This window comes from Capsicum annuum, chromosome 11 (genome assembly GCF_002878395.1).
Source record: "Capsicum annuum cultivar UCD-10X-F1 chromosome 11, UCD10Xv1.1, whole genome shotgun sequence".
Lineage (NCBI taxonomy): Eukaryota > Viridiplantae > Streptophyta > Magnoliopsida > Solanales > Solanaceae > Capsicum > Capsicum annuum.
The window spans coordinates 232,859,769-232,887,534 of NC_061121.1; the positions used below are offsets into that span (position 1 = coordinate 232,859,769).

A 27,766-nucleotide genomic window follows, 5' to 3' on the forward strand; every position below is an offset into this window, starting at 1 on the left:
TTACAAGTCACTGGCCCACCAGCAACTTTTAAATTGCTGGGCTAAGGTCGTTTTGTTTGATTTTTTTCCAACATTCATTGTCTCTTTTAATATTTTTCTCTAAAAATTAACTCTTTCAGTTCCTTGCTCACAAATATTCGCTTTCCCTTTTCGTAAGTCTTCTCAACGCGAACTTGGAAACCAATTACTCCACAGGCTCGCCGACAGACTTGCTGGACTTGACCTATTAAAGCACCGGTATAAATCAGAGTCGGGACACCAAAACGGACATCAATCAAGACTTAAGGGAAGGTAATGTATCGAAAGGCAAACTATAGGGACCAAATTACAAAATTCCAAAAATCATTTGAACACACTGAATTTCACCTCCTCCTCTTTCGGATCTCAGTAGTAGTAATACTGAAGTCTCATTGAACTGAGTCAATTTGCTTTACTCAACTCACCAAAAATGCCGCGTCAACTCACTCTCCTCCTTCTCTTCTCCCTCTTACTCATCTCCGCCGCCGTCGCCGGAGCACCCGCCGCTGCCGACGATGACGACGAAGATCTCAGCTTCCTCGAATCCGACGACGACTTAAACTCCGCCGCACCGACACACACTTTCTCCGACAACGACGATTTCTCCGATAACGAAGAGGATGATTTCGAGAATTACGACGATTTCGAAGTTCCGTCAGCATTTGATAACGAAGAGGAAAACGAAGCACCGAAATTCGACGAGAAAGACGTTGTTACTTTAACGAATAAGAATTTCAGTGAATTTGTGGAGGATAATAAGTATGTAATGGTTGAATTTTACGCGCCGTGGTGTGGACATTGTAAGGAATTAGCACCGGAGTTTGCCGCAGCAGCGACGGAGCTGAAGGCGGAGAATGTGCATTTGGTTAAAATTGATGCTACGTTGGAGAATGAACTAGCGGAGAATTATGAGGTTCAAGGATTTCCTACTATTTATTTTTTTGTTGATGGTGAGCATGTGACTTACAGTGGACAAAGAACTAAGTGAGTTTTTCTTCTTACTTAGTGTTTTGTATACTCATTTGAGCTCAATTAATTTGGATGCGCGCATTTGTAGGGCTCATTTCTTTGATTTTTGTTAGTATTGTTTGGCTGTAGTTATTCGGTATACTCATTTGAGCTCGACTAATTTAGATTCATGTCTTATATACTTATTTGAGCTTGATTAATTTGGATTCACGCATTTGTAGGGCTCATTTCTTCGACTCTGTTAGTATTGTTTGGCTGTAGTTATTCGGTATATTCATTTGAGCTCGACTGATTTAGATTCGTGTTTTATATATTTATTTGAGCTTGACTAATTTGTATTCGCGCATTTGTAGGGCTCTTTTCTTTGATTTTTGTTAGTATTGTTTGTCTGAAGTTATTCGGTATACTCATTTGAGCTCGACTAATTTAGATTCGCGCATTTGTTTTCGTATAATGTGACAAGAGTAGCTAGCTTGCAAAAATGGGATCTTTGGTTTAGTTATGTTAAATGAATAAAATGTTGCAAATCATGTTAAGTTTTGTTTTTGTCAGGGTAAAAAGAAGCAGTAGTCAGCTCAAAAAAATGGGATCTTTAGTTTCTTTAAGTCAAATCAATAAAATGTTGCAACTCAATCAATAAATGTTGCAACTCAAGGTAACATTTGTTTTCGTAGGGTGAAAAGAAGCAGTAACCAGCTCGCAAAAATGGGATCTTTAGTTTAATTATGCGAAATGGATAAAATGTCAAATCATAATGATGGAAACTTTCCTGCTCGCTACTCTTCTCATAACTTACTCTATTCAATTTAAAGAACTGCAGAAGGGCCAAAACTGGGAACTTTGTCTATTTGTCATGCTCCCTTTAATGGTTTTTCCTATGATCGTAAATGGCTGTTTGGAACATGATTCCCCTTCCCGCTTCCCGTTTCTTTCTTTTTTGCTTGTGGATTATCAAATGCACTTGCCTGTTGGTCTGAATTTGATAAATCTTGTAATTCTAGAGATGCTATTGTGACTTGGATCAAGAAGAAGATTGGACCTGGCATTTACAATATAACAACAACAGAGGATGCAGAGCGTGTATTAACCTCTGAGAACAAAGTCGTTTTAGGGTTCCTTGAGTCCTTGGTGGTATGTACAGCACTCTAGCACGCTAATAACTGTCTGTTCTTATTGGTTACTTGTATTGGGTGTTATCCATTGCCATAGCTTTCTCTTTTGATTTTTTCTTTTTTGGCCGGTGAATGATATAACGTGAACTTTCTACTACTCTCAACTTTTTGTTTTTTTTTGATTTTATAAATTTTGTTGTGGACATGTCGTGGCAATTGTTTTTGTTCTTGTACATCGTTGTGGCAATTGAATTAGAGCCTCTTTCATTGGAACATCACTGTCTCCTTTTTTTCTTTTGAATGGTTTTTTGCAGCTCAACTTCTTGGAACCTCACTTTTATCTCTTTCTACTGTTATATATGTTCTCTGCTTTAATGTTCAAGTGTGGGAATTAGTTGCCTTACGACTCATACATTGTATTTTCATAAAGATTCTACTATTTTCTTGACGGTATGCCTCTGACTGACTGCAAATAGATGCCTTCCTTGTCATCAGCCTCTTATCATTTGATTCCTCATATTGTGGATGTCCAAACAATTATAGGGTCCTGAAACTGAGCAGCTTGCCTCTGCTTCAAAACTCGAGGATGATGTCAACTTTTACCAGACAACAAATCCTAATGTGGCAAAGTTATTCCATATTGAAGACATTTCTAAACGCCCGGCTTTAGTCTTGCTTAAAAAGGAAGAGGAGAAAGTGGTGCATTATGGTTAGCTGTTCCTCTTATTTTCTTTGTTTAGTTCTGAATTGTATATTTTCTTTTGGATAACTTTATCTGACAAAAAAGAGAACTCCCACTTTATTGATTCTGCTCTCATGTTCATAGGCAATCTTTTTCTGTGTGTTTATTTATTTAGGGGCATATCAGCAAATTGATTGTAGCAAGCGCTCTAAATACGTCTAGTTTTCAATTAGTGTAATTGCATATATTTCACATGATACAAATTGGAAGTTTAAAATTTGTTGAAGGTTATTAAATTTCTTACATTATATTGAGATTGGATTGCTACATAATTTATGTGCATATCGCATTTTATGAACACATGTTTTTCCTCAAATCAACAAATCAAATGGACCTCTGTGCTTTTCCAAAACCAATAGTTATGTTTATAACTACTGGAGTTTTAGGGCTCTAACATAAGATTTGTCATCTTGGCTGCTTGTGTATACTTTTAAGTTTTAGCAACCAAAGAGCATTTTGCTCTTAAATGAGCCAGACATGAATTTTATGGTTACTACTCAGGGTCACGGAGGGTGTTTAATTGGTAATTCTAGTACCCCAGGCTAACTGCTAAATTACTTTGTAATCTTTTGAAGTTCAAGTAAAGAACTAAAAGAAAGACAAAGAGGGCATGCCTCATTATCTTTTCCTTTGATTTTGCCTCCAGATGGTCAATTCACCAAGGCTGCAATTACTAAGTTTATTTCTGCCAACAAGCTTCCTCTAGTGACAACTTTTACCAGAGAAAGTGGACCTTCAATTTTCTCGAGTCCAATAAAGAAGCAGGTAACACAGATATGATATTGCATAATAAATGTGACTTTTGAAATGTAAGTTTTTGTGGTAAATGCTTTCTACTCAGGTGTTGCTCTTTGCCACAACAAATGATACTGATAAAGTGTTCCCAACATTTCAAGAAGCTGCAAAAATTTTCAAGGGAAAGGTAATTGAGCTTTGTTTTAGTCTTTGAGAATATTAATGTGGTCTTTGGTTAAATACTGACCGCTGTATTCTGTGGAATCATCACTTGTAGTAACTTCATGTCTGAAAAAAGAATGCTTCTTACCCATAAATAATGCCGCGTTCGCTCTTAGAATAGAAATTAAGCAGATCAATAGTAGTGCAATTGATATACACCAAACTCTTACGTCCATGAGAGATATACATAGGAGCTTCTTTTTACCTTTAGAGTAAAACATTATGTAAGATTTAGATTTTAGAACATCTTCACTAAAAAGAATGTGCTCTCTTTGTGATCAATTTCCATCTGAATTTCAGTCGCGATTCCTTATAATTGGCTTAGACATCAATACCACCAACTTCAGTGACATGCATCAGCTACATACATATTTACCCTTTTGTATGATTCAAGTTATTTTGTTGGGGTTAATGCAAATTGTGGGTCTGAAGTTGATAGCCTTTATGTTGGTTGGAGGAGTGAGATGAGGTGAGTGGGGTAGCCATGGTGGTTATAATGCACATACTAGAAGAAAATTGTAAATGGAATGCTTGTACTTCCACATTTAAATTGAATGTAAATTGGAGTACTCTAGATTGGCTTACCGTGGATGACTTGTTTCCTTTTCCACACAGCTTCTCGAATTATGAGGAATTAAAATGAAAGAGCAGGAAAATAATTTTGGCTAAAAGGAAAAGATCATGCTATAATTAAAAGCTTGTGTTATATCCCTAGATAATGCAGCATATCTGTTTTTTTTTTTTTTTTTAAATGGATAGTGAAGATACTCTTAAATGACAAGAACCGTGTATTCTTTTCCTGGATAAATGCAGCTTATTTTTGTTTTTGTCAACATTGATGATGAAGATGTTGGAAAACCTGTAGCAGATTATTTCGGAGCCACCGGAGATTCTCCAAAGGTAACTATCAACAGATCATAATGGCTTGATATTGGACCTTTTGGGACCAAGGTTACTGAATATTTAATTTGTCTTGTTTGTTTATTTCCTATAGGTTATCGGATACACAGGAAATGAGAATCCCAGGAAATACATATTTGATGGGGAGATCACCGTTGAGAAGCTTAAGGTGGAATGCCTCCTTGTGTTTGTTGGATACTTTCTTATTAAGTGGTCTAGTCAGGAAGCTCTAATTACATTTTTCTTATCTTTTTTTAATCCGTCAGGCATTTGGAGAGGATTTTCTGGGAGACAAGCTCAGAGCTTTCTATAAATCAGACCCTATTCCTGTAAATGTAAGTTGTGATTTCCCTTCCTGGCCTATCGTTTTCCATGTATTTGTGCTGATTCAGCTCTGTTTCATGTGTTGATTATTACAGAATGAAGGGGACGTGAAGATAGTAGTGGGGAACAATTTTGATGACATTGTTCTAGACGAGTCCAAAGATGTGCTTTTGGAGGTATACCCAAGCTAGTATTAAAGGCTTCACAATGAAATCTCTTTATTGATTTTCTTTTCACTAATCAGGGTTCATTTTTTAACAACTGGTACATTTTTCTTTTAGTTGTACGCACCATGGTGTGGGCATTGCCAATCTCTAGAACCAACGTATAACAAGCTCGCAAAGCACTTACGTGGCATTCAATCTCTTGTTATAGCCAAAATGGATGGTACCACGAATGAGCACCCTCAGGGCAAGGTAGCTTGATAGCTTTCTGTCTTTAATCAGAACAATAGTGTCCCAGTTCGGTCATAGTTTAGTGCTTCTCTTAACTGCTTGTGCTGCTATAATTTATTCATTTGCATTGTTCATTTGAATAAATGTTGAGTCCCACATCGGAGATGAGATGGTGGACAATATCACGAGCTAGTTTTGAGGTTGAGTTAGACCCAAAATCCATTTCTTATCACGGTATTAGTGCAGACCCATCCCAATTCTTGGTTTATCCGATGTTGGCACCCGATATTATACTGTTCACATGCCCGTTGGCAGATCTGGTCTTATGAGGGGGTGTTGAGTCCCACAACAGTTGTGGATCTCCTTATATGGTTTTGAACAATCCTCACCTCATGAACTAGCTTTTGAGATTGAGTTAGAACCAACGTTAGTTTCTTATCACTTTAGTAAATTTAGATGCAATCGTTGAATGGAACGTCATATCTGCTCCTTTTGCAGGCTGAAGGATTCCCCACACTCCTCTTCTTCCCAGCAGGAAACAAGACCGCGGATCCAGTAAGTGAATAGTTATTCTGTTTGTTTTACAGCTTCATGTAAAATTCGCGAAATAGCAAGCGTTAAGACCTCTATTCGATCCTACAGATCCCAGTCGATGCTGATCGAACTGTTGTGTCATTGTACAAGTTCATCAAGAAACACGCTTCTATTCCATTTAAGCTCCCAAAACCAGCTTCATCAACTAGATCAGAGAGTTCCGAACCCAAAGAAGGCGCCAACGCCACATCAGAGAGTTCCGAACCCAAAGAAGGCGCCGCCAACGTTGAGTCTAGCAATGGAAAAGATGAACTATGAAAATTACATAGCTCTCTTACCTTTTTCTCTTTGTTATTCTCCTAGCTTGTTGTAACAGTAATAGAAGTTTTATGTCCCTCTGAGAATGATAAGTTACATACGTCGTCAGTGTAAGAAATTTTTGTATCGTCAGGTTATTCTTACTTGCTAATACTAGGTAGTTACGTAATTATAAAATACCCAAAAAAATGTATTACTGAATAAGTAAATGACTTTTAATAATTAACAATAAAATATTAAATTTCACATTTTTTTATTTTTCAAAAATGTCAAGTACTTGACAAAACCACTTTATGAAGAAAGAAACAAAAGCACTGAAGGTCTCCCTTCCACTTTCTCTATTGTTCACGCAACTTACCAACAAAGTCCACAACCTTCTTTTTTCCCCCTATAATATTCTAGTTTATTCTTTGGTCTGTGTCAATCTCATTCACTTTCTTTCCAAGTTTCTCTAGGTACATACACTCTCTCTCTTACTTTTTCTCTCTCTAATTGAAGTGGTAGTATTAAATTTATTTATTTGAAAACTACGTAAAACGTATTTAGTATGTCGGGTTTCGTTAGATAGTTGAGTGTTGTATTGTTTATTTTTTTATGCTAGCAGTCGTATTATTAGTCTTTTAGCATTACGGTTGTAATTGCTTGTCCTTTGTAAAATGTATATAGCACGTTGATTAGGAAGGTATGAGGGCCACGAACTATGGTCGGAGGTTTGTTTGATAGTTGAGTGTTGTATTGTTTATTTTTTTATACTAGTAGTCATAGTATTAGTCTTAGCATTACGGTTGTAGTTGCTTGTCCTTTGTAAAAAGTATATAGCACGTTGGTTAGGAAGGTATGAGGGATACGAATTATGGTCGGAGGTTCTTATGATAGTTGAGTGTTCTTTTGCTTATTCTTTTATACTAGTAGTCGTACTATTAGTCTTAGCATTACGGTTGCAGTTGCGTGTCCTTCGTAAAAAGTATATTGCCCGATGGTTAGGAAGGTATGACGGCCACGAATTATGGTTGGAGGTTCGTTAGATAGTTGAGTGTTGTGTTGTTTATTTTTTTTATACTAGTAGTCATATTATTAGTCTTAGCATTACGGTTGTACTTGCTTGTCCTTTGAGGTTGATTATTATCTGTATTTCTTTTTACATTTCGGTTTTGACTAATGTTTAAGGTGACTTTTTTTATTTTGATTATTTTGTTCTCTATACAATATTGTTTTGGACGGTTTATTTTTGAGTTGAGGATCTATTGAAAATCGTTTCTCTACATCTAATATAGTGGTACGTGGCTGTGTACATTTTATTCTTCCTAAACTCTATGTTTGTATATTATATCATTTTTTGGTGTTAGATCTATTATAAAAAGATAGAATAAATAATTTTTTTTTAAAAAAAAGGTAACACGTCATCGCACTAAATTAATTGTTACACAAAATGACATCTTTCCTTATTACCTAGCTATAAATTTTATATAAACAATCAAAATAAATATTGTATTTACCGTAACAACACATGAAAAAATGGTGACGAAACCAAAACGTGAAAAGTGACACATAAATCGAGGCAGACGAGGAGGAAGTTAGAAGTAAGTGACATGCTTTTGTCAACTGTACCTTTAACTTCATTTTACTCTACCAAAGTAGCAGTCTTAGTACTCTCTATTTATTTCCACACGTATTATTTGTTAATGCATCATTATCTTGTTAATTAATCTACTTTATTTTTTTTTGAATCTGCAGATCTTTTGAATTACATACTGTTTGATTGACAATGGTGTCGATGATTCTTCGCGCGCTTTGTTTCTCAATTTTCTTCGCGATTTTGTGTGTACAACAGCAATGTGTTTGTGTAGTTTTGCTGGAAAATTCGCCTAGTCCAGCACCGGTAGCCGGTGGTGATCTAGGTTCTAAAACTCCGTCATCAGCACCATCACCATCACCGTCACCTTTGGTGGACAATGTGAATTCTCCTCCGGCGCCTACACCGGTAGATCACTCTCCTAATGCTGCTCCAGCAAGTTCACCTGCTGAAGGAGGTAATGTTCGAGTTTGTCCTGAATTTCCTACTGTCTTAGTTGTCCTTTTTCACTAAAAAGGGTGTAGTCGCTTAGAAAGTTTTGTTTAAGAGGAGATTTATTCTCTCGATAGCTTTAGAATGTCTTTTTTTGGTTTAATGTTAGTATTGTCATATGTGGAGGACACGTATAGGTTAGAAGGTTAGTAGGATTTCACGGATAGCATCTCATTTTTGGAGTTTTTGGCTTCTGCTGTTGTCTGTTGTTTTGTTACTACCTTGTGTTTCTTGTTCTTGTATTATGTCTTTTCCTATGTTGTTTGGTCTTGAGCCGGGGGCCGGGGGTCTATCGGAAACGGCCTCGCTGCCTCAACTTTGAGGTAGTGATATGAACTGCGTACATTCTAACCTCTCCAGACTCGACTATGTAGGAAAATACTGGGTATGATGTGGTTGTATTATCATGTATGCAACTCAATTGACCAAACACATATCATATCATCTTAGTCCTTTTTATAGTTTTTTGTCGTCTGATTTATCACCCTTAAGTTTTGCAACTGATTATTTCTGATCCAACAGCTGATGCTACTCCGCCTCCTTCTCCAGCTCCGGCTCCGGTTCCCGCACCAAGTGATGTAGCAGCGAGCGATATAAGCCACGAGAAGACTACTACTACAGCAGAGGTGGACGAGGACGATGGTGGAATGGACGGAGGAAAGAAGGCAGGAGTAGCGTTTGGTGTGATAGCGGCGATGTGTGTCGTAGGACTTGGAGCGTTGGTTTACAAGAAACGCAGGCAGAATATCCGACGAGCACAGTTCGGGTACGCTGCTAGAAGAGATTTTCTGTGAATTGTATGTTAAATCTATATGTATCTTTATGAATATATCTGTAGCATTCTGAGAATTTCATTTTATTTGTATTGATTCTTTGTTCACTGAAGAACAATAAAGTACCATTCTGGAGTTTTGAGTATCATGTATTAATTGATACATGAATTAACCTTGTTCTGCATTTTGCATGATACATAAAAATTCTACAACATATAAAAGCTACATCTCTGCTAGTTGGAAATCGCAGCTCGCGGGACTTGCTGTGGTAGTAGTTTTATTGTCCAGTTGATTGAGTCTGCGTCATTTCCGTCTGTTGAACTCACTCCTCGGTAGGTGGATCAACCCAGCGGCCGTGATCTTTGATTAGCTGGATCAATGCATCAGTTGCATGTTCCATTTGAATACCGCGTTTTACCACCGTCTGGTAGAAGTTTATTTCATCAGTGAGTAAGTGAGAATTCATATAACCAACCCCGACTTGTTGCATGTTAGTCACAGAAAGCTATCAACAGCAACAACTATTCCTCAATCACAAGCTAGTTCTGAGCTAAGTTGCTCGGACTCTTCAAAAATGTTGCCGCCGCACCCGTCTCGGATCCTCCAAAAATGAACTATTTTTGACGGATCCGACAAGCACGCAACGACATTTTTGAAGAGTCCGAGCAACATAGGTTCTGAGTACAACTAATTGGTATACCTTCAAAAGATCACATCAAATAATTTCATTTTCTTTAGCTATGCTGCTGCTTGAAGGATTACTAGCTGTGATACTATGGCATTTTTTAGTAGTAGAGAGATACTAACAACCATCACCGCAGGGAGAGATATAGCATACGTGCATCTAGAGATGTTTGATCTCTTTCAGGTTCGTATGATGGCCAAAGAGGATGATCGACTCCGATGTTTTTACTTTCAAGGACATTTTTCTCTAGAAAACTTTGAACTGAATAATAGAGCAGTACTGAGATGAGGGAGAAAAAGCTAGGTACCTTGCCGACGTAAAGGTCAATCTTCCCAGGAGCACCACCAACATATCCAAAGTCGGCATCAGCCATCTCCCCAGGCCCATTCACAATGCAACCCATGATGGCAATCTGAGAAGGAAAATGAAACATAATTAACACGAGCCGTTTTATTTTTCATCAGAATATACTAACAGTAAGCATCAGGGTTGCGTTATTACTGAAACGCCAGGTAAATGTGACGTCTTCTCCCTTATTTGAGCGCTTATCTCTTGAAGATCGAATAAAGTTCTGCCACAGGATGGGCATGAAACATACTCCTGGAAGGGATACACAGATACGAAAAATGAGTACTGTACTATATATTGGTTCAGATTCTTGTTGTGTCCATTCACTTTGCATTACCGTTTTTGTGTTGCGCATTCTGCAACCTTGAAGCAGATTGAAAGATGTATTTCTGAGGAATTCAAAATCATGGTCAGGAGCTTCCAAGAGAACACCATCTCCAAGTCCATCTACCAGGAGGGCTCCGGCATTTGCCCCGGCACCAATCACTAAGTCATCCCTGACATGTTGAAATTGTCATAAGCTACTTACATGTTTGATTGTAGGTCATTCATGTTTTCGCCATACCTGTGGGTGTCTGTAGGATATCGTATGTGATGAATCACCGGAAAGTTCAAGGAATTCTCAGAAAGATACTCAAAAAGCCTGCAACAACAGATACGTTCGAGCTATCAGGGTAAAAAGAAGTAGAGAGACTAGGAAAAAGCAGCAGCTACGTAGTTTTCTGTTGTAATGTGTAATGGAATTACTGTCAGACAGCTTGAATATTTGTTAATAGAGATGCAACATACCTCCTGGCAGCTTGAACCCTGCCAACTTTTTCCTCTGTATATGGAAGATTATGAAGAACCATAGTAACATCAGAGCTCTTCAGGATTTCCAACTCGTCTTGTGATTCATCGCCACGCACAGACACAGCCAATCGCGAACCTACAAGGAGGTTTCCAGGTCTAGCTTGATTACCAAAACCTTTGGAAGATAATCAATTCAAAGAACTTGAGGAAGAAAACACAGTTATCACACCTTCTGGCAGGAGCTTGTGAGCACCACCAGACAACTCCTTCAAAGTAACCAAGACGACGGCGTTGGGTAATGGCTTTGTCAATTGCTCTGATAGAGGAGCAATGACTCCCATGCTTATGTCGATCAACCTCTTGAGAGCTAGACGCTGTTCATGGCACAAGAAACACATTGACAATCAAGTCATTCTCACAGCTTTTGGTACACAAAAGGAATCTAGCAAAATGATGTGCACTAGAAATGCTAAACTTTTAACACACACTAGTCAGAAAGAAAAGAGTCCTTACAGAATCTTTATCATCTAGTGGTGGAAGTTCCCTCAACAGGATTGAGTCCACGGTTGCAAGATCCTGAATTGACACCGAGTATAAGTTAACACAAAGACGGTGCACAACAATAGGAGAAGAATCGGTTTAGTACACAGTGCAAAGAAAGCCGTAGAATAGACCTTAAATGGCATGCCAACAACAAGCTTTGCCGCTAATGATCTGTACAGTAGTTCAGGGGTCTGCAGAACCATAAGATAATGTGATTCTTCAGGGAAGATAAAAGTAGCATGTATAGAAATCAATTAGTAGAGTCATATATTACAAATTAGTCTCAGAGAAGTGCAGGATAAGACCTTTAATTGATCCAAAGAGACAGACATGAGAACCGAACCATCTCGATGCAACACACCTCTGTAGTCTACTTCATCACCCTATTAAAAAGATCACAAACATTTGTTAAACTTCACAAAATGAGGCCTCATATATCAAATCTGCTCAGGTTATAGAGCCCACCTCCTTTTGAGCTGGCAAGTCGCCTGACCTACGTTGAAAGTCAAAATAACGTCTGTGCTTTTCTTCGAATGGAGCCTGATAAAGGAAGTGGAAATCTTACTACTTCATCAAAGGTCCTAAAGCGCATTCATAAGCAATCATGTGCGATAAAAAGACTACCACTCCTTGTTGAAGAGCAGCTGCTCTTTTTCCAAGGTTTGCCAATCGTCGACAGGGATCTATCTCCTCTTCTGGAGCTTCAGTTAGGGAGACCCTTATTGTATCACCCAGACCATCCTGCATGATAGAAAGTTTTCTTCGATAGAAAGTAGAGCAATAAACTTATACCTGAAGAAGTGTGTCAATACCGATAAGATGTTACTTTTCAAAAGATGCTCAGCGTTTACTGTTATACATGCAGGATAAAAATAGTATACCTGAAGAAGTGTGCCAATACCGATGGCAGACTTCATTCGTCCATCCTCACCTTCACCAGCTTCAGTAACTCCCAAGTGTAAAGGATAATCCCATCCCTGAACATACATCTCAGCTACAAGAAGGCGATACGCCTGAACCATAACAACTGGATTGCTAGCTTTCATTGAGAAGACAAAATTGTGAAAGTCCAACTTTCTACAAATTCTGGCAAACTCAAATGCTGATTCAACCTGTTCCAAATTCAGATGATACAAATTAAAGAATACAATAACAACAACAACAATGACTAGAACAGAATATTCTTGATAAGTAATTCAGATACTGCTCACCATTCCCCGAGGTGAGTCCCCATAATAGCTCATAATGCGATCTGAAAGACTCCCATGGTTTGTTCCAATGCGCATTGCACGTCCATACTTCTTACATTTTTCCACCAATGGTGTAAAAACCTGAAGCATTTCCAAGCGAAAATGAGTTAGACTCTGCAAAGTGGTAGATTGCTAGACGCCATAATGCAGGACCAAGTAAGTGTCCAGGAATATGCTCCATATAATACGAAGCTAGAATATCCAAGACCAAGAGTCAGCTTGACAACCTATTCTTGTTTAGTAATGTGCGCGCTAGCATACTGACTGTAACTTTTGCCGCATCTCATCTTTTGCACAGCAGTAAACAAAGAGGATCTTATGATCCATATCTTACAGGAGAAAACGAAGATGAAAATGAACAGAAAGTAACTAATGAATAAAAGACATTCCAACTTGCAGGACCAGCATCTTACACCATGTTAATGACTTCTTAAGTATCATCTAAAGCAAGGCTAATAATTATTTTTACATGTATTGTCCGTTGAAAAAAAAATGCTAGAGTGATACAAGTGCAGGATAGTCTGACCTCCTCAATATGCTCGAGTTCTTTCTGATAGTCATCATCTGTGTACTCTAATTGCTCAAACTGGGCTCGCCTGTCAGCTGAAAGAAATTAACTGATTAGATCATAGCTATTCCACCGGCCCTTCCAAAGACCAACACGTAGACGGAGGATGAAATACCAAAGTTTCCAGGATTGACGCGTATTTTGTCAAAGCACTCAGCCACTCGAAGTGCAACAGAAGGAGCAAAATGAATGTCAGCCACCAGAGGGATGTTGTAACTGCGTGTGCAGAACATTGATGAAATGAAATATGCTTGTATAATCAAATCCATAAAATTTCGATATATACTGATGAAAAATGAGACCTACTTCTTTTGCACCAGAGAATTTTTAATTTCAAAACATGCATCAGCTTCTTTCTTCCCTTGAACTGTAATTCGGACTATGTCAGCTCCTGCATCAGCGATTTTCATTACCTGAACAAACAGGAATTAGCATCATGGCTAAGATGGGGTTGTCTTCCAGGTTTTCAAGCTCATTCAAGAGGCATATTCAGATACATCATGCAAATCAGTGGAAATTCGAAAACAAAACTTTTGCCTCGTCGGTTGGGAAATGATTTATATGATTAAGTATAAAGCTTGCAGAAATATCTCGAACACAGATGAAAGCAAATTTCACACAATCAAAGAAAGTAGCATTTGTAGTGATAAGTTGCAGTAAATTCCGAATGAGGTTCTATATATAGTAGACTTGGAATGGTTGCCCAAAATTAGAAGGAGAGTAAACACTATACAATGACTGCTTCACATGAAAACAAGACCATTAACTTACTACTGAGATGAGAACAAAACACGGTCAAAGATGAGACAAATTTAGGACATTAGCACGCTCTGGAGATTCGTAGTTGTGAACATCCTCAGGAAATAGAAAAAGGATAAGGTTAACAAACGATAAAATGGTAAGCTTACAGGTAGAGCTCCACCCATCCCTTCTCGTTTACCCTCCCCTATCCCAAGGATCGGCATGTAAAGTTACAAATTCAGCATAATCGGTATTAACTTAGGACACCTAAAGAAGTAAACAGCTTGAATACAGCACTAATATTAATTTCATTGAAAACAAAGTTAGAGCAGACAGACACCTCTCACTAAAATTGTGAAGTAGAAGGAGAACCTGTTCTACTGTCGCTGCAACATCTTTGGTATCTGTTGTGGTCATTGTTTGAATTCTGATTGGATGTTCGCTGCCAAGAGCCACGTTCCCAACCATCACAGTGCAGGTCTTTCTTCTGACAGTTTTATGTATGGATTCACAATATTTTTGCCTGGGAACTGTATCAAGAAAAGTTCATCAGTCATCAGAGAGTGAATACAACAAATGTGTTGCTTCACTTCCAAAATATAAAATGAAGATTTTTCGCAGGATAACTACATAAAGAGAAGATGACGTCAAAATGCCAATTTTAAAATTCCTATAAGTTCATCCATGAACGTCTAAGAGAAGTTGATGCAAACTTGTTCCGAATAAGCTTTTATGGCAAGTTCACTAAAAGATCCCTACAACGTAAATAACCTCTCGTTTTTGTATCCGCTGTTTTCTTCCACTAGCTTTGCAGCTTCATATAACAGATGAAAATCATTGAAAGCTAAAACTTAGTATAGACCATATTCCACACTGTTTAAAGTACTAGAAGCGCCGTAATGCCTACCTAGTAGTGGACTCCCTTCAGACGCAGGCTGAAGTTCCATGGTCTCTTGATCAGGAATTGCATTTCTTATCACAGAAACCTTTGTTCGCCTAAACTTAACCCTCTGTAAGTCAGAAACTCTTACAAAACTCGTACTTTTTGCAAATCCCAAACCGTTTTCGTTGCTCTTCAAGCCTGTAAATGAAGCTGGAACAGCCCCTGCCGCCATTTTTATCAGTCACCTAACTCCCTATATTCAAACTCCTGATACATAAGACAAGCAAAATATACATTAAATATCACAAAACAAAAAATCCATAACTACAACTCGATCCCAAGCCTAAAAAAAAGATCTTTTTCAAATCCCTTAAGTGCCCAGTTGATATCAAACAAGAAACTCAGCTGAAAACATAAAACTACAACAACTTACTATGAATATGATCAAATAAATCAATTTCACAAACCAAAACAACATACTAATTTTGATTATACCCAACATGTGGACAAGTTAACACAAAAAAAGTGAAACTTTCTTAAAGAATTTCCTCTAATCCAAAAGGGTCTTCAAAAAAAGAAGGAAAGTTCGAGCAAAAGATTGCACTACTCACCAAATCAAGAATCAAAACAGACCAAGACTAGTTTTGATTATACCCAACGAAAGAGTACAAGAATCAAGAATTCATAAATTTCTCAATATTCACCAAAATTCAGTTAGCCAGCTGCCCCCTCACCCCCAAACCCCAAAAAATTCATAACTACAACTACTATAGCTCAACCACTAGCTAGTTGGGACTTGAGGCTGGCTATAAATTCTCAATATTCACCAAAATTCAGTTACCCAGACACTCCCCCACAACCTCATCCCCCACCTCCACGTCACCCACCCCAAGCCAAAAAAAAAAGGAACTTTTTCCAATCCCTTTTGTACCTAGTTGATATCAAACAAACAAAAAACCTTAGCTGAACACACAAAACTACAACAACTCACTATCAACATGATCACATAAATCAATTTAACAAACAACAACAACATACCCAGTATAGTCTCACAAGTGCCTCAAAATTCCAAAAGGGTCTTCAACAAAAGTAAAAGATAACACTACTCACCAAATCAAGAATCAAAATCCCAAGTCTAATCTTGATTATTATACCCCACAAAAAGAGTAAGAGAATTGAGATTTTACTTGTATTTGTATTACTCCTCTTAACAGATTAGGCAACTATGAATACAGACAAAGAGAGACTTGTACAGCATATTTTTGTTCACCAAACAACTATGAATCCCTTTTCTACCTAGTTGATATCAAACTAAAAAAATTCAGCTGAAAACACAAAACCACAACAACATACTAAGAAAATGATCACAAAAAAATCAATCAATTTAACAAAAAAGATTGAAACTTTCTTCAATACTTTCCTCAAATTCCAAAAGGGTCTTCAACAACAGAAAAATTAGAGCAAACGATAACACTACTCACCAAATCAAGAATCAAAAACCAAGACTAGTCTTGATTATTAACAACAACAACATACCCGGCGTATTCCCACATAGTGGGGTCTAGGGAGGATAAAGTGTACGCAGACCATACCACTATCTCAGATGAAGTAGAGAGGTTGTTTTCGATAAACCCCCGGCTCAGGACACTAGTCTTGATTATTATACCCAACAAAAGAGTAGAACAACCAAGAATTTATAAATTCTCAATAGTCACCAAAACTCAGTTAGCCAGCCACTCCCACCCCCTCCCCCACCCACCCCCAAGTCCAAAAAAAAGGGTATCTTTTTCAAATCCTTTTGAACTCCCCCACCAGTTGATATCTTTTACTATTGGAATAAAACTGAAGTATTTGAACTATTACTGTAACGGAAAAAAGAAACACACCAAGATTTGAACAGGCAATATCAAACGGAAGCTGAAAACACAAAACTATAACAGCTAACTTTAAAAATGATCATATAAATCAATTCAACAAAATGAAAAAATTGAAATTTTCTTGAAGACTTACCTCAAATTCCAAAGGGTATTCAACAAAAGAAAAGTTAGAGCAAAAGATAACACTACTCACCAAATCAAGAATCAAAAAACCAAAAAGACAAGAGTACAAGCAAAATTCAGTTATAGACAGCTGAAGAACCCCCACTCCAAACCCGAACAAAAACTCATAACTACAACTAGCTGAGACTGGCTATCAACTCTCAATATCCACCAAAATTCAGTTAGCCCCAGACCCCCCCCCCCCCCCAACACACACACCCCACCCCACTCACCATCCACACTCCAAACCCAAACAAAAACTCATAACTACAACTAGTTGAGACTGGCTATCAATTCTCAATATCCACCAACATTCAGTTGACCCCCCCAAACCAACACCCCACCACCCCACCCACCCTGTTGATATCTCATCAAGTAAATCAATTTAACTAAAAAGACTGAAACTTTCTTGAAGAATTTGCTCAAATTCCAAAAGGGCGTTCAACAAAAGAGAAGTTAAAGCAAAAGATAACACTACTCACCAAATCAAGAACCAAAAAACCAAGACTAATCTTGATAATTATACTCGACAAAAATAGAACAAGAATTGAGAGAAAACCTCAAAGAATTATGCGTTAGTGAACTGAAAATTCACTCGTATTTGTAATACAATACTCCTCTTTAACAGATTAGGCAACTACAAAAAAAGACAAAGAAAGACTTGTACAGCATGTTTTTTGTACTATACTGGTATATTAATTGTGGCCATACACTTTAGCACATTTAAGTGAAAATTTAGTGGTCATATTTAATTATAAAAAACTTGTAAATGGAAAAAAAAATGATGAAATGTTTTACATTTATACCCCTTATGTTTGTGTTATTGTTGTTTTGGTCCACCAAAATGGTGAATTTGCACTCCTGGAATATACTCCCTCCGCTCCGTTTTAGTTGGTCGCTTTTCATTTTACGCGATACTTACGAAATCATAAATAGGATAGTTAATTTTACTAATTTATACTTTCATATATTTGTGTTTATGATTTATGGGATAATTAATAAATTAAATGTGAGAGAATTTATTATTATTATGAGATAAAATCATAATATCACAGGCAAAAGAGCGAAGGAAAGTAGAGTTCAAGTTAGTGGTATAGCGTTGTGAACACGTTATTTTCTTTATACATTACTTTTTTGAATTACATTGAATATATTATCGTTGTTATCGTATATTTTCCACTAAGTTTTATAGAAGGAAAAAAAATGGGAACAACCAACTTAAAGGATGTTATCAATGTATTATTTGATAAAAATTGACAATTGATAGAGAGATATTAATTGAAGTCTAATGTTGAAACACATGTAACACACATAGCATGTTTAGTCTACTTTGACCATATTTAAAAAAATAAAATTATATATATATATATATATATATATATATATTCACCAAATACCTATTAATATAGAATGGAAATGAAATGGGAAAAACTAAAATAATTAAGGTCTAAAATTAATCAATAATCAACATCAAGATGTCATTTTCTATCATTGAAATAGTAATTATACCATATCAAAAATAAAATAAAATAAAATAAAATGAAATACTCCCTCTTTACAAATCAAACTAGATATGGAAAAAGAAGAATTAAAAATATTAAATGTATAAAATGAAATTGAATGGAAAGGATGTGCAAAATAATTATTTTAAGAAAATACTATCTAAATTTTTTATCAACATCAACCTCTTTAAAAATGTAAAATAAGAAAACAATTATGCATTTCACTTTTTGAACAACATTTAGATATTATATTGGGAAAGTTGGTGGTCGCGTGTGAATTCTTTCAAGGCAGGGGACAGCCTAATTCGACGTTATCATTTACTCTGATTCGGTAGAGATGGTTTTCGTTTACCAATATGTAGGCGTTCTAAATTTCTTTGACCGAGTCTCTCTGATACCTATAAACATCTTTTCTTAATGATTTTGTTGTTGTTGTTGCAGCGGAATTTGTTAATGAAAATGGAGAAAATATAGGGGTAAAAACAAATAATAAAAGAAAATCAATGCGTTTTACTATTAACGGGAAGTTACAACAACAACATACCCAGTGTATTCCTACATAGTAGGGTCTGGGGAAGGTAAAGAATACGCAGTTCATACCACTGTCTCCGAAGAAGTAGAGAGGCTGTTTAGAATAGACCCCCGACTCAGGATAGTAAACAAAGTCGTAATGAAACATAAAACAAGATGAAATAGCATAAATAAGACACCTATAGAGTAGTACTACACACTATTTACTCGAAGCACACACCTTACCCGAACTCTCCGAACAAGAAACTCCAACCTACGAGCATAGCCATATGACTACTAGCACGACTACACCAAAGCAATCCTATCTACTAGCTATAACTCACTTCCCCGAACTATCCCCTTTAACCTAATTCGCGTCTTTCATACATTTCTATCTAGGGTCATGTCCTCGATAAGTTGTAACTGTTTTATGTCATGTCTGATCACCTCCCTTCAGTATTTCTTCGACCTACCTCTACCTCGTCTGAAATCATCCATAGCCAACCTCTCACACTTACGAACCGGAGCATCTGTGCCCCTCCCTACCACATGGCCAAACCATCTCAACCTCACTTTTCGCATTTTATCTTTCACCGAAGCCACTCCTAACCCTAACTCCTTCTAGTAAGTCCACACATTCAACGCAATATCCTTATCTCCACTACCTGCAACTTTTTTTATGTGAATGTTTTTAACTGAACAACACTCCGCTCCATACAGCACGGCCGGGCGGACTGCCACTCAATAGAATTTGCAAAATTAAAGAAAAGTTGTGGATTGAAATTTAGTTTTTTCAAAAGTACAAGGATTGAGATGCAAATAACTATACTACCTAAAGTTTGGACAAAACTCAAAATGTCCACACACTGTGGCAAAAGAGAAGGACACAGGACAGTGCCACATGTCATCTTCTCATTGGTTGTAGCGTGTAACATGTGAAAAAATTAAACACCTTTTACATATGGAGTATAATAACTTTTGTCATATTCCCATATCACAAGACTTTCTAAATTATTCGCGGACGTAGAGAAATTGTTTTGAAAGATCCTCGACCTCAAGTAGCTCACACAGATGCAAAATCAACACAACAAATAATAACGAAAACATTACATACAACAACAACAAACTCAGTACATTTTCACAAAGCAGAATCTAGGAAGGGTAAAATGTATGCAGTCCATACCGCTACCTCCGAAGAAGTAGAAAGACTGCTTCCGATAGACCCCCGACTCAAGATAAAGAATAGTATATAAGGGGATGAATGAAACGAAAACATTACATAACATTTGAAAAAAAAAGTAACAACAAACGTGATTAAGAAAAAGATTTATTTTGTTAATCGTCGGTTCTCATTCTTCATATTAGTCTACAGACGCTCTTTAATATGATCTGATATTATCCGTTTTGAAACAATTTGCACCACTTCATACTTAACACCATGGGTTCTTAAGTAGAGTTTCAAAATTCGAGTCTTAGATATGAAGGAAATACTATTATACGCGCTCTTCTCACTCCAATAAATCTTAACGTGACACAAATTCAAATTAGTCGAAACCCAATGTTAGTACTGATTAATGATGAGACATCAAACAAAAAATATGGCCCACTTTATATGTGACTTCTTTTTCTATTCATACTACTACTAATTTAACAAATATTCAAGGCTCCCATTCACGATTCTGGGAGCGTCATCCCCGGAATGAGCCCTGCAATGCGCAATCCAAATTAGTCGAGACTCCAATGCGGGTACCAAACACTGGGTGGCAAATCGAAAAAAAATAAAGACGAACAATAGCTGTATGCATTTAGACTGTTGTAGAAAAGAACAAATGTTGCACTTGATAACAAATTTTACCTGCCATAATAGTGATGGTAATATTAATAACAAAAATGAAATGCTTGCATTAGATTAGACTGTCTACAATTACACACCCTTGGAATGTGCCGTTCCGATGAACCCAGCGGGAACGCAGGATGCTTTGTGCACTAAGTTGTCCTTTCGATGTAACCATTAGTGCAAGAATGCTGCAGCATATGTGCATTTATAGCAGGTTCATACTCTGTTGGATATATTACTACTCCAGAATTCATCAAGAGATGTATCGATCCTGCTGCTCCTGAAGAAGTCTCGCGGAAGACTTTGCATCCAGGTACAACGAGTTCACTTCGTCGAGATCCACCTGAAAAATGAATGGCTAGGTAAATATATCTTTCAGAGTTTCACAAAGTTACGACTTTATTTACTGTCTTTTTGTCATGAGCCGGGGGGGTCTATCGGAAACAGCCTCTCTACTTCTTTGGAGGTAGTGGTATGGATTGCGTACATTATACCCTCCCCAGACCCCACGAGGTGGGATTACACTGGGTATGTTGTTGTTGTAGAGTTTCACAAAGGCAAAATGATAAGGAATTTGACGGGACAAGTACCTTGCAGATTTTGTCACGACCATTCATTTTGGCGACCACACTAGCTGGCGATAGCAGTTGAACAGCATGCCTGACAACGGGAAGTGTTGAGAATCGGCTACTTCTAAGTTAAAATGAATTGACATCTGAGGCTATATACCTTAAGGAAGCTCGTTGTCCAATCTCTCCCAAGTAAGCAAGGCTCTCTTCATCTATTTCTAGTCCCTCGACCTGAGCACGTATGGCTAATATCTGGCCAGATACTCAAGAAAACATCCGTTAAGAAAATGCAATGACGTTGCGCATTCTCAGGTTGAGATCAATAAGTCATACAGATAAATGTTGAACAAACTAGCCCGAACCTGTATCATTTCCGCTGGACCATAAGTTTCAGTTCTGACAATCACCAATCGATCTAACAAGTCAACTGGAATGCCATGTGGACTAGTCATATCTGTTCCTCTGCAAAGAGATACATTTTGTTAACGACAACTGATTTATCTCAGACATTACATGTATCAGTACATATATCTAAGGTGTCGACAAAACCAAATGCATGTACTTAAGTAACTGAATATAATTAGTAGTCCGTCCATTTCAATTTGCTGTCTTACTTTCCTTTTTAGTCCACTTAAAAAAGAACGCCAGGCAACTCTTTAATTCTAACTTTCCACATAACATGTTTAAGACCACGAGATTAAAAGGCATTTTGGTACATTCAACAAATCTTTACTTTAAGACCACAAGATTAAAGTCTTCTTCACTTCTTAAACTCCATGTCAAGTCAAAACCAACCAAACAAATTGAAACGGAGGGAGCAAGTATGTTCAGATTTTCATACTTCTCATGTTCTTGCAGTTTAAAATCGACAATTACATGGCCCGTGTAAGCACATTTTTATACAGAAAAGTGACAACTCGACCGGTATTTCTAAGCACTTCATACAACATGCAATGGTTTAATGCATGATAGAATGCAGCCAGAAAGCAAAGATTAAAAAGCCCCAGGATAAAGAAATAAATATAATCGAAACTTTCCAACTCGATGAATTTTTGAAGCTTGGTTTTGCATGGACACTCATACCTGACAGTACAAATGCCTCTGTTAGTGGCAAAAATCACGATTGGAGACACTGAACTCTCCAAGGCACGATTCAAGTAGGAAAAGCATTCCATATCAAGCATATGAACCTGGCCAAAGATATTTTCTCCAATTAGTTACCGGATGGAAGGGGAGAGGATGGGGTTAAATGAATTATCAAACACGGTGTTGTCTGAATGAAAAACGAACCTCATCAATAAATAAGACACCGGGAACAAGTTCTGCAACACCTTCGTCAACGTAACGATTGACAACCTGCAGCAAAATAAGACCACAATGACCCACTACGCTAAATACTAAATTCAAAGTCTCATAAGACACTTCATTAAGATATCCGAGCAGCCAATTGGACAGTAATCAACATGCATGAATTTGTATTCATTAGAATTACCTTGTTTATCTCTTGCCGCAACTTGTCAGTAATCTCGGTTTTCCTAGGTTTCATCATTTGACCCATAAGTGACAATATATCTTGTCCTCCTTGTGGCCGTGCATTTGCAGCATCAAGGTCATGCAATGTAACATCCTGACCGAAAACAATACCACACCACATGCAGTTAATCCAGAAATCTTTGTTTTCATGTTCTTGCAATTGATTTCCCTCAAAAAAAGCCATTAAATTAGCGATATCATTTGTTACAAAAAATGCAGATACTTGGAATTGCATATTAGTTTGATCAAAATCTCACAAGCAAGCAAGCACGGCAGATATGGATCCATCGAAGATTTGATGTACAAAAACTACCTAAATAAATATTGCTGCAATTAGGAGATGGTTGATTTCCTCATAAAAAGATTTTTGTGCCAAAAGCGGGAACTTGGCTGCTTATAAACATACCACTATGTTAACTTGTTAATTCCATGGACTATGATACTTCTTTCAGTCACATCCTTAAAATCGAGGAGCCTGAATTCCTGGTCGTCACAGAATCTAGGAGCCTGAATTCCCGGTCGTCACAGAATCTAGCTAAGGAATCTGTCTCCTCATCACTCCAAATAATATACAGAATTTCACACCTTTCTAATGTTCAAAGGAGCTCGTGAAGACGAACTATGATCTTTAAAGCACCCCAAATTAAATTATTTCATGGCTAAGCCATAGAACAAATTGATCATTTGAGCGCAAAACAGCTACATGTATACATGCCAGGGTAATCTTTATTTGTCTCACAGCAAAACAAGAAAATTGAGACGAACCTGGACTATTTCCTTCTTCTTGTGAACCTCTCCTTTAGGAAGTGGAACATACTCCTCTGCCTCAAGATCAAATTCCGTGGCGAAAGCATCACTCCTCCCCACCCTTTTAACTGCTCCACTGTTTGATTCAATGTAAATGACATCACCAACAGCTACCTGCACATATATAATGGAAGCGGCAGATATCAACAGAAGAGAATTAGGCCCTAGCAGAATAAGCATATATGCGACTGAAGTAAATTAAAGACTAAATGCAGTTTCTCCAGCGACTCATGATTAAAAAGAACGACATGAAGGTCACTGAATGTTTTATCACTCAAGAGAAAAAAATGCTTCGATCCAGATTTCAAATGTTGGATGTTAAGAAAGAGGGAAATACTATACATTCTCATTATCCTATTTATCAAACATACAAAATAAATTGATACTTCTTTAACATATATGTTGCAGAACTTACCTTCTCTTTAATTAAGGCATCATATATCGTGGGGTCGAGCTTCAACTGTTTGGTACCTTTGACAGTTTTCAACCCAATTATAACAAAGCTAATGCTTTTACCATATCCACCAGTCACGCTCTCACCCTCTTCTGGAGATAGTTCAGTCACCTACATTAAGAGTTTTTAAAAAATAAGATCAACTTCGCAGCACATCAAAACTAATCACCGCCAGAGTTAGTGTCAAAGAACAGACATAAATAATTGAGAAATGGGATAGACTGTGGACTTGCCTCTCCTTCATAAACTTCCTTATTTTCCTTGATACGGAGACCAATAGCTCGGCGGAAATTTTCCATTAAGACCTCAGTTTTTTTCACTTCTGATGAATACACTTCGGATCCAACCATTGGGCAAAATGGAACCTGCAAGATTGAAGTCAATGCCACCAGTTATTATACAGACTATATCTTGAACTGCTGACCCAATAAAAAACAATAACGGCCTGTTTCGCCTTGCATCCAAACTCTGCTTATTTTGATAAGTGATGTTTGCCAGAATTGCTTTTCGGAAAAAACACTTCTGAGTAGCAGTTTGTGTTTGGATAATTATTTTGAAAAATACATTAGAGCAACCATTTACGCTTCGTTCAGGTTCAAAAATTGCTTCTAGGGAAACCAATTATTTTTAGTTTCTGCTAATACTCAAAAGCACTTTTTTTTTCTAAAACTCTGGCCAAACACGTCAACTTCTTAAATAAACACTTTTGGATTCCTAAAATCTTGGATAAATTAGCTATAAGAAGCTTCCTATCAATAAATAATGAACATTTACGATGCCCAATCAGCTCAAACATTAAACAAGTTGGGCTTGGCTATTTGAATCACTGAATCCTTTATATGAATTCCACTGTATTCGAGCTCATTCATTCCAATACTGGTAAAATAAAGTTCAATCATTATAAGTATGACAAAATAGAAGCATTAAATCCAGAACCAAAAGAGTGTAAAGAATTCACCTTGCTTCCAAGTTCTTGTGATATAGCAAGTGCAAGAGCTGTCTTCCCTGTACCAGGCGGACCAGCTAGCAGAACAGCCTTACCAGCCAACTTCTTTTGGCGTATCATATCAACTATAAGTCCTGAAGCTTCTCTGGCTGCTGCCTGACCCACAAACCCAGCTGCCAATCGTATTGGTCTCCCATTGGGCTATCATATAACACAACATAGTCACATTTAATCACCCACTTATTAGCAAATCGGTACACAACCACCAAATAAGAGCAAACCAACCCAAGAAAATTCCTAACAGGTCAAAAACTATGCACACGCGAAAAGGATTTGAGTACAACCAGCACAAGATACCAGCTTTATGCAAAATTTAACACCAAAACTCAAGAACCCATTAAGAGCAATTTAATCCAATTTTCCCCTAAAAGATCAAAAATAGTAAACGAAGGCGAAAAGGGGTTTGGGGTAAGGAAAAAGTTACCTCAAGAGACCAAGGCCTTTAATGTGAATATGAGTAGCAATTCTTTGATTCTTGGTTGTTGATAGTACCTCTACTATCTTCATACCTTTTTCCTCTTTATGTCTCTTTTTTAAGCCTTTTTTTTTTCTTATTTTAACACACAATCCCAAAAACCCATAAACCCAAATACCAAACAAAAACAATTTAACCCAATTCCCCCCTAAAAGCTCACAATAGTACACTGAGGAGAAGTGGGGCTTGGGTAGAACCAGCACAAGATATCACCTTTATGCAAAGGTTAACACCAAAACTAAAAAACTCAAAACCCATATTCACAAAAACCAAACAAAAACAATTTAACCCAAACTCTTTTTTCCAAAAAGGTCAAAAATAGTAAACAGAGGCAAATAGGTGGTTGAGTTCAACCAGCACAAGATAACAACTTTATCCAAATTTAACACAAAATCTCAAAAACACCAAATAAAAACTACTTAACCCAATCTTTTTTTTTGATAACCGTGGTGTCCAAGCCAGCTTGCGCGCACCCCGACTAATTTCACGGGATACCCCGCCACCTCCCACCAGCAACAGGTACCAGGTAACACTGTCCACCAAGGCTAGAACGGATGGAAAGAAATCACCTAATGTTTGTCTCTATTGGGCATTGAACCTGATACCTCATGGTGTTCAACCCAACTTCATTGAACCACTAGGTCACACCCTTGGATGCCTACTTAACCCAATCTTTGTTTCCTAATGGCTCAAAAATAGTAAATAAAGGCAAATAGGTGGTTAATTTAAACCAGTACAAGATAGCACCTTTATGCAAATTTAACATCAAAACTCAAAACCCCACACAGCCAAACACCAAATGAAAACTACTTAACACAATCCTTTTTCCTAATAGCTCAAAAATAGTAAATATAGGCAATTAGTTGGTTGATTTAAACCAGTACAAGATAGCAACTTTAAGCAAATTTAACATCAAAACTCAAAACCCCACAAGCCCAAACACCAAATTAAAACAATTTAAACCCAAAATAATTCCTAAAATCTCAAAAATAGTAAACATAGACAAAAAGGGGTTTGAGATAAATCAAGAAATTACCTCAAGACCAAGGCCTTTAATGTGAGTATGAGTAGCAATTCTTATATTCTTTGTTGTTGATTGTACTTCTTCTATCTTCATATCTTTTTATGTGCCTATTTTGCCCTTCTTCCTATTTTCTTTATTGTGTTCTGGGGTTCAACAGCAAGCTTCAAAGCTTCTCTATTATGGAGGCCACAGTGAGGTTTTGGAGAGAAAATTACAATGCCATAAAAGCCCATGTTCTTTCGATTATTTCAAATAAACCCCTTTAGTTCCAATAAAAGTGCCACCCCAATCCTTTTTGGCTAGTTCGCTATTGGTTTTTGTTTGTTTGTTTGTATGTATTAAGGGGGCGTTTGGTTGAAAAAATAAGTTATTCCGGAATTAGTTATCCCACCTTCATAGAGAGCTAAAAAAACACTATAATTCCGAGATAACTAATTCTGGGATGAGTTATCTCAGGTATTTTGTCCCAACCAAACATAAAATAAGTTCATCTTCTAAATTAATACCGGAATTAATTATCCTTATCCCTCCTACCAAACGATCTCTAAGGGCTCATTTGTTATAAGGGATAAGGGATAACCGATCTCGGAATTAATTTTAGGACGAACTTATTTCATGTTGATTGGAAAAAAATGCATGGGATAATTCATCATGAGATTAGTTATCGGGGGATTATAATGTTATTTTTATCTCACCTTGAATTATACACCTTATACTACTGAATATAATCACGAAATATTTAAAATGGGTCGATTTGATTTTTTGTTATGTTTTTAATCCAAAAATACTCCTATCGTTATATTTTTGACTCAACAATACCCTTATTAGATTATCAAAATTGCCAACTACCCAAATAGCTGAAATATATTTTTCTTACTAATGGTTGCTCTAGAAAAATGAGCTTATTTTTGCCTTGCACTATTTTTATTTCTTTGGTTTCCCAAGGTATCCCAGATCCGACAGCCGTGAGACTAGTCCAGCGCATTAAGCGATAGAGAACTGGCCACAGAGTTTTTTCCATTCACCAGACGTAGAGATTGAACTCCTAACCTCTTGCTTAAGGGATGAGGTGCTGAACCACCACACCAACCCT

General features: G+C 37.2%; 4 protein-coding genes across 8 annotated transcripts; 2 read left to right on the forward strand and 2 right to left on the reverse strand.

The window, feature by feature from the left end:
* Window positions 1-62: 62 nt before the first annotated feature.
* Window positions 63-6,537, forward strand: LOC107847930 (protein disulfide isomerase-like 1-4). The gene is made up of 12 exons (XM_016692534.2): window positions 63-1,002; window positions 1,989-2,118; window positions 2,643-2,808; window positions 3,488-3,606; window positions 3,683-3,763; window positions 4,612-4,698; window positions 4,793-4,867; window positions 4,965-5,033; window positions 5,118-5,198; window positions 5,304-5,438; window positions 5,916-5,972; window positions 6,060-6,537. Exons 1-12 carry the CDS (start codon window positions 449-451, stop codon window positions 6,267-6,269), a joined length of 1,764 nt encoding a protein of 587 aa, XP_016548020.1. The 5' UTR covers window positions 63-448; the 3' UTR covers window positions 6,270-6,537.
* Window positions 6,538-6,612: 75 nt separating this feature from the next.
* On the forward strand, window positions 6,613-9,242 carry LOC107847537 (mucin-1). Of its 3 annotated transcripts, none has more exons than XM_016691843.2 (3): window positions 6,613-6,724; window positions 8,004-8,299; window positions 8,857-9,242. In XM_016691843.2, exons 2-3 carry the CDS (start codon window positions 8,035-8,037, stop codon window positions 9,126-9,128), a joined length of 537 nt encoding a protein of 178 aa, XP_016547329.1. In that variant the 5' UTR covers window positions 6,613-6,724; window positions 8,004-8,034; the 3' UTR covers window positions 9,129-9,242. The 3 variants fall into 3 exon arrangements, with proteins under 3 accessions (XP_016547329.1, XP_016547330.1, XP_016547331.1); XM_016691844.2 differs by lacking the exon at window positions 6,613-6,724 and adding an exon at window positions 7,585-7,849; XM_016691845.2 differs by lacking the exon at window positions 6,613-6,724 and having other exon boundaries at window positions 7,917-8,299; window positions 8,884-9,242.
* LOC107847536 (4-hydroxy-3-methylbut-2-en-1-yl diphosphate synthase (ferredoxin), chloroplastic) lies at window positions 9,175-17,676 on the reverse strand. Of its 3 annotated transcripts, none has more exons than XM_016691840.2 (20): window positions 17,516-17,676; window positions 14,942-15,184; window positions 14,407-14,564; window positions 13,600-13,706; window positions 13,409-13,509; window positions 13,252-13,328; window positions 12,687-12,806; window positions 12,357-12,587; window positions 12,100-12,216; window positions 11,941-12,015; window positions 11,781-11,858; window positions 11,607-11,666; window positions 11,446-11,508; window positions 11,162-11,306; window positions 10,930-11,068; window positions 10,706-10,783; window positions 10,478-10,637; window positions 10,294-10,392; window positions 10,100-10,204; window positions 9,175-9,531 (listed from the first exon to the last, which is right to left on the reverse strand). In XM_016691840.2, exons 2-20 carry the CDS (start codon window positions 15,147-15,149, stop codon window positions 9,430-9,432), a joined length of 2,223 nt encoding a protein of 740 aa, XP_016547326.1. In that variant the 5' UTR covers window positions 15,150-15,184; window positions 17,516-17,676; the 3' UTR covers window positions 9,175-9,429. The 3 variants fall into 3 exon arrangements, with proteins under 3 accessions (XP_016547326.1, XP_016547325.1, XP_016547327.1); XM_016691839.2 differs by having other exon boundaries at window positions 17,439-17,672; XM_016691841.2 differs by lacking the exon at window positions 17,516-17,676 and adding an exon at window positions 15,529-15,667.
* A 3,071-nt stretch (window positions 17,677-20,747) lies between these two features.
* On the reverse strand, window positions 20,748-26,913 carry LOC107848018 (ruvB-like protein 1). Its single transcript, XM_016692669.2, has 12 exons — window positions 26,686-26,913; window positions 25,127-25,315; window positions 24,402-24,533; window positions 24,130-24,279; window positions 23,673-23,828; window positions 22,867-23,001; window positions 22,665-22,730; window positions 22,458-22,564; window positions 21,737-21,836; window positions 21,535-21,626; window positions 21,396-21,465; window positions 20,748-21,148 (listed from the first exon to the last, which is right to left on the reverse strand). Exons 1-12 carry the CDS (start codon window positions 26,764-26,766, stop codon window positions 21,059-21,061), a joined length of 1,368 nt encoding a protein of 455 aa, XP_016548155.1. The 5' UTR covers window positions 26,767-26,913; the 3' UTR covers window positions 20,748-21,058.
* Between the last annotated feature and the right edge of the window lie 853 nt (window positions 26,914-27,766).

Coding starts and splice junctions, on each gene's coding strand:
- LOC107847930 (XM_016692534.2), top strand. CDS start 449: ATGCCGCGTCAACTCACTCTCCTCCTTCTCTTCTCCCTCTTACTCATC. Junction 3,764..4,611: donor CAAAAATTTTCAAGGGAAAG/GTAATTGAGCTT, acceptor GGATAAATGCAG/CTTATTTTTGTTTTTGTCAA. Junction 5,973..6,059: donor GAAACAAGACCGCGGATCCA/GTAAGTGAATAG, acceptor TCGATCCTACAG/ATCCCAGTCGATGCTGATCG.
- LOC107848018 (XM_016692669.2), bottom strand. CDS start 26,766: ATGAAGATAGAAGAAGTACAATCAACAACAAAGAATATAAGAATTGCT. Junction 24,534..25,126: donor CACAAGAACTTGGAAGCAAG/GTGAATTCTTTA, acceptor TCAATCTTGCAG/GTTCCATTTTGCCCAATGGT. Junction 23,002..23,672: donor AGAAGAAGGAAATAGTCCAG/GTTCGTCTCAAT, acceptor GTTTTCGGTCAG/GATGTTACATTGCATGACCT.
- LOC107847536 (XM_016691840.2), bottom strand. CDS start 15,149: ATGGCGGCAGGGGCTGTTCCAGCTTCATTTACAGGCTTGAAGAGCAAC. Junction 13,707..14,406: donor TTGCAGCGACAGTAGAACAG/GTTCTCCTTCTA, acceptor CTGTTTGTTCAG/GTAATGAAAATCGCTGATGC. Junction 10,393..10,477: donor GAATGCGCAACACAAAAACG/GTAATGCAAAGT, acceptor TATCCCTTCCAG/GAGTATGTTTCATGCCCATC.
- LOC107847537 (XM_016691843.2), top strand. CDS start 8,035: ATGGTGTCGATGATTCTTCGCGCGCTTTGTTTCTCAATTTTCTTCGCG. Junction 8,300..8,856: donor AAGTTCACCTGCTGAAGGAG/GTAATGTTCGAG, acceptor CTGATCCAACAG/CTGATGCTACTCCGCCTCCT.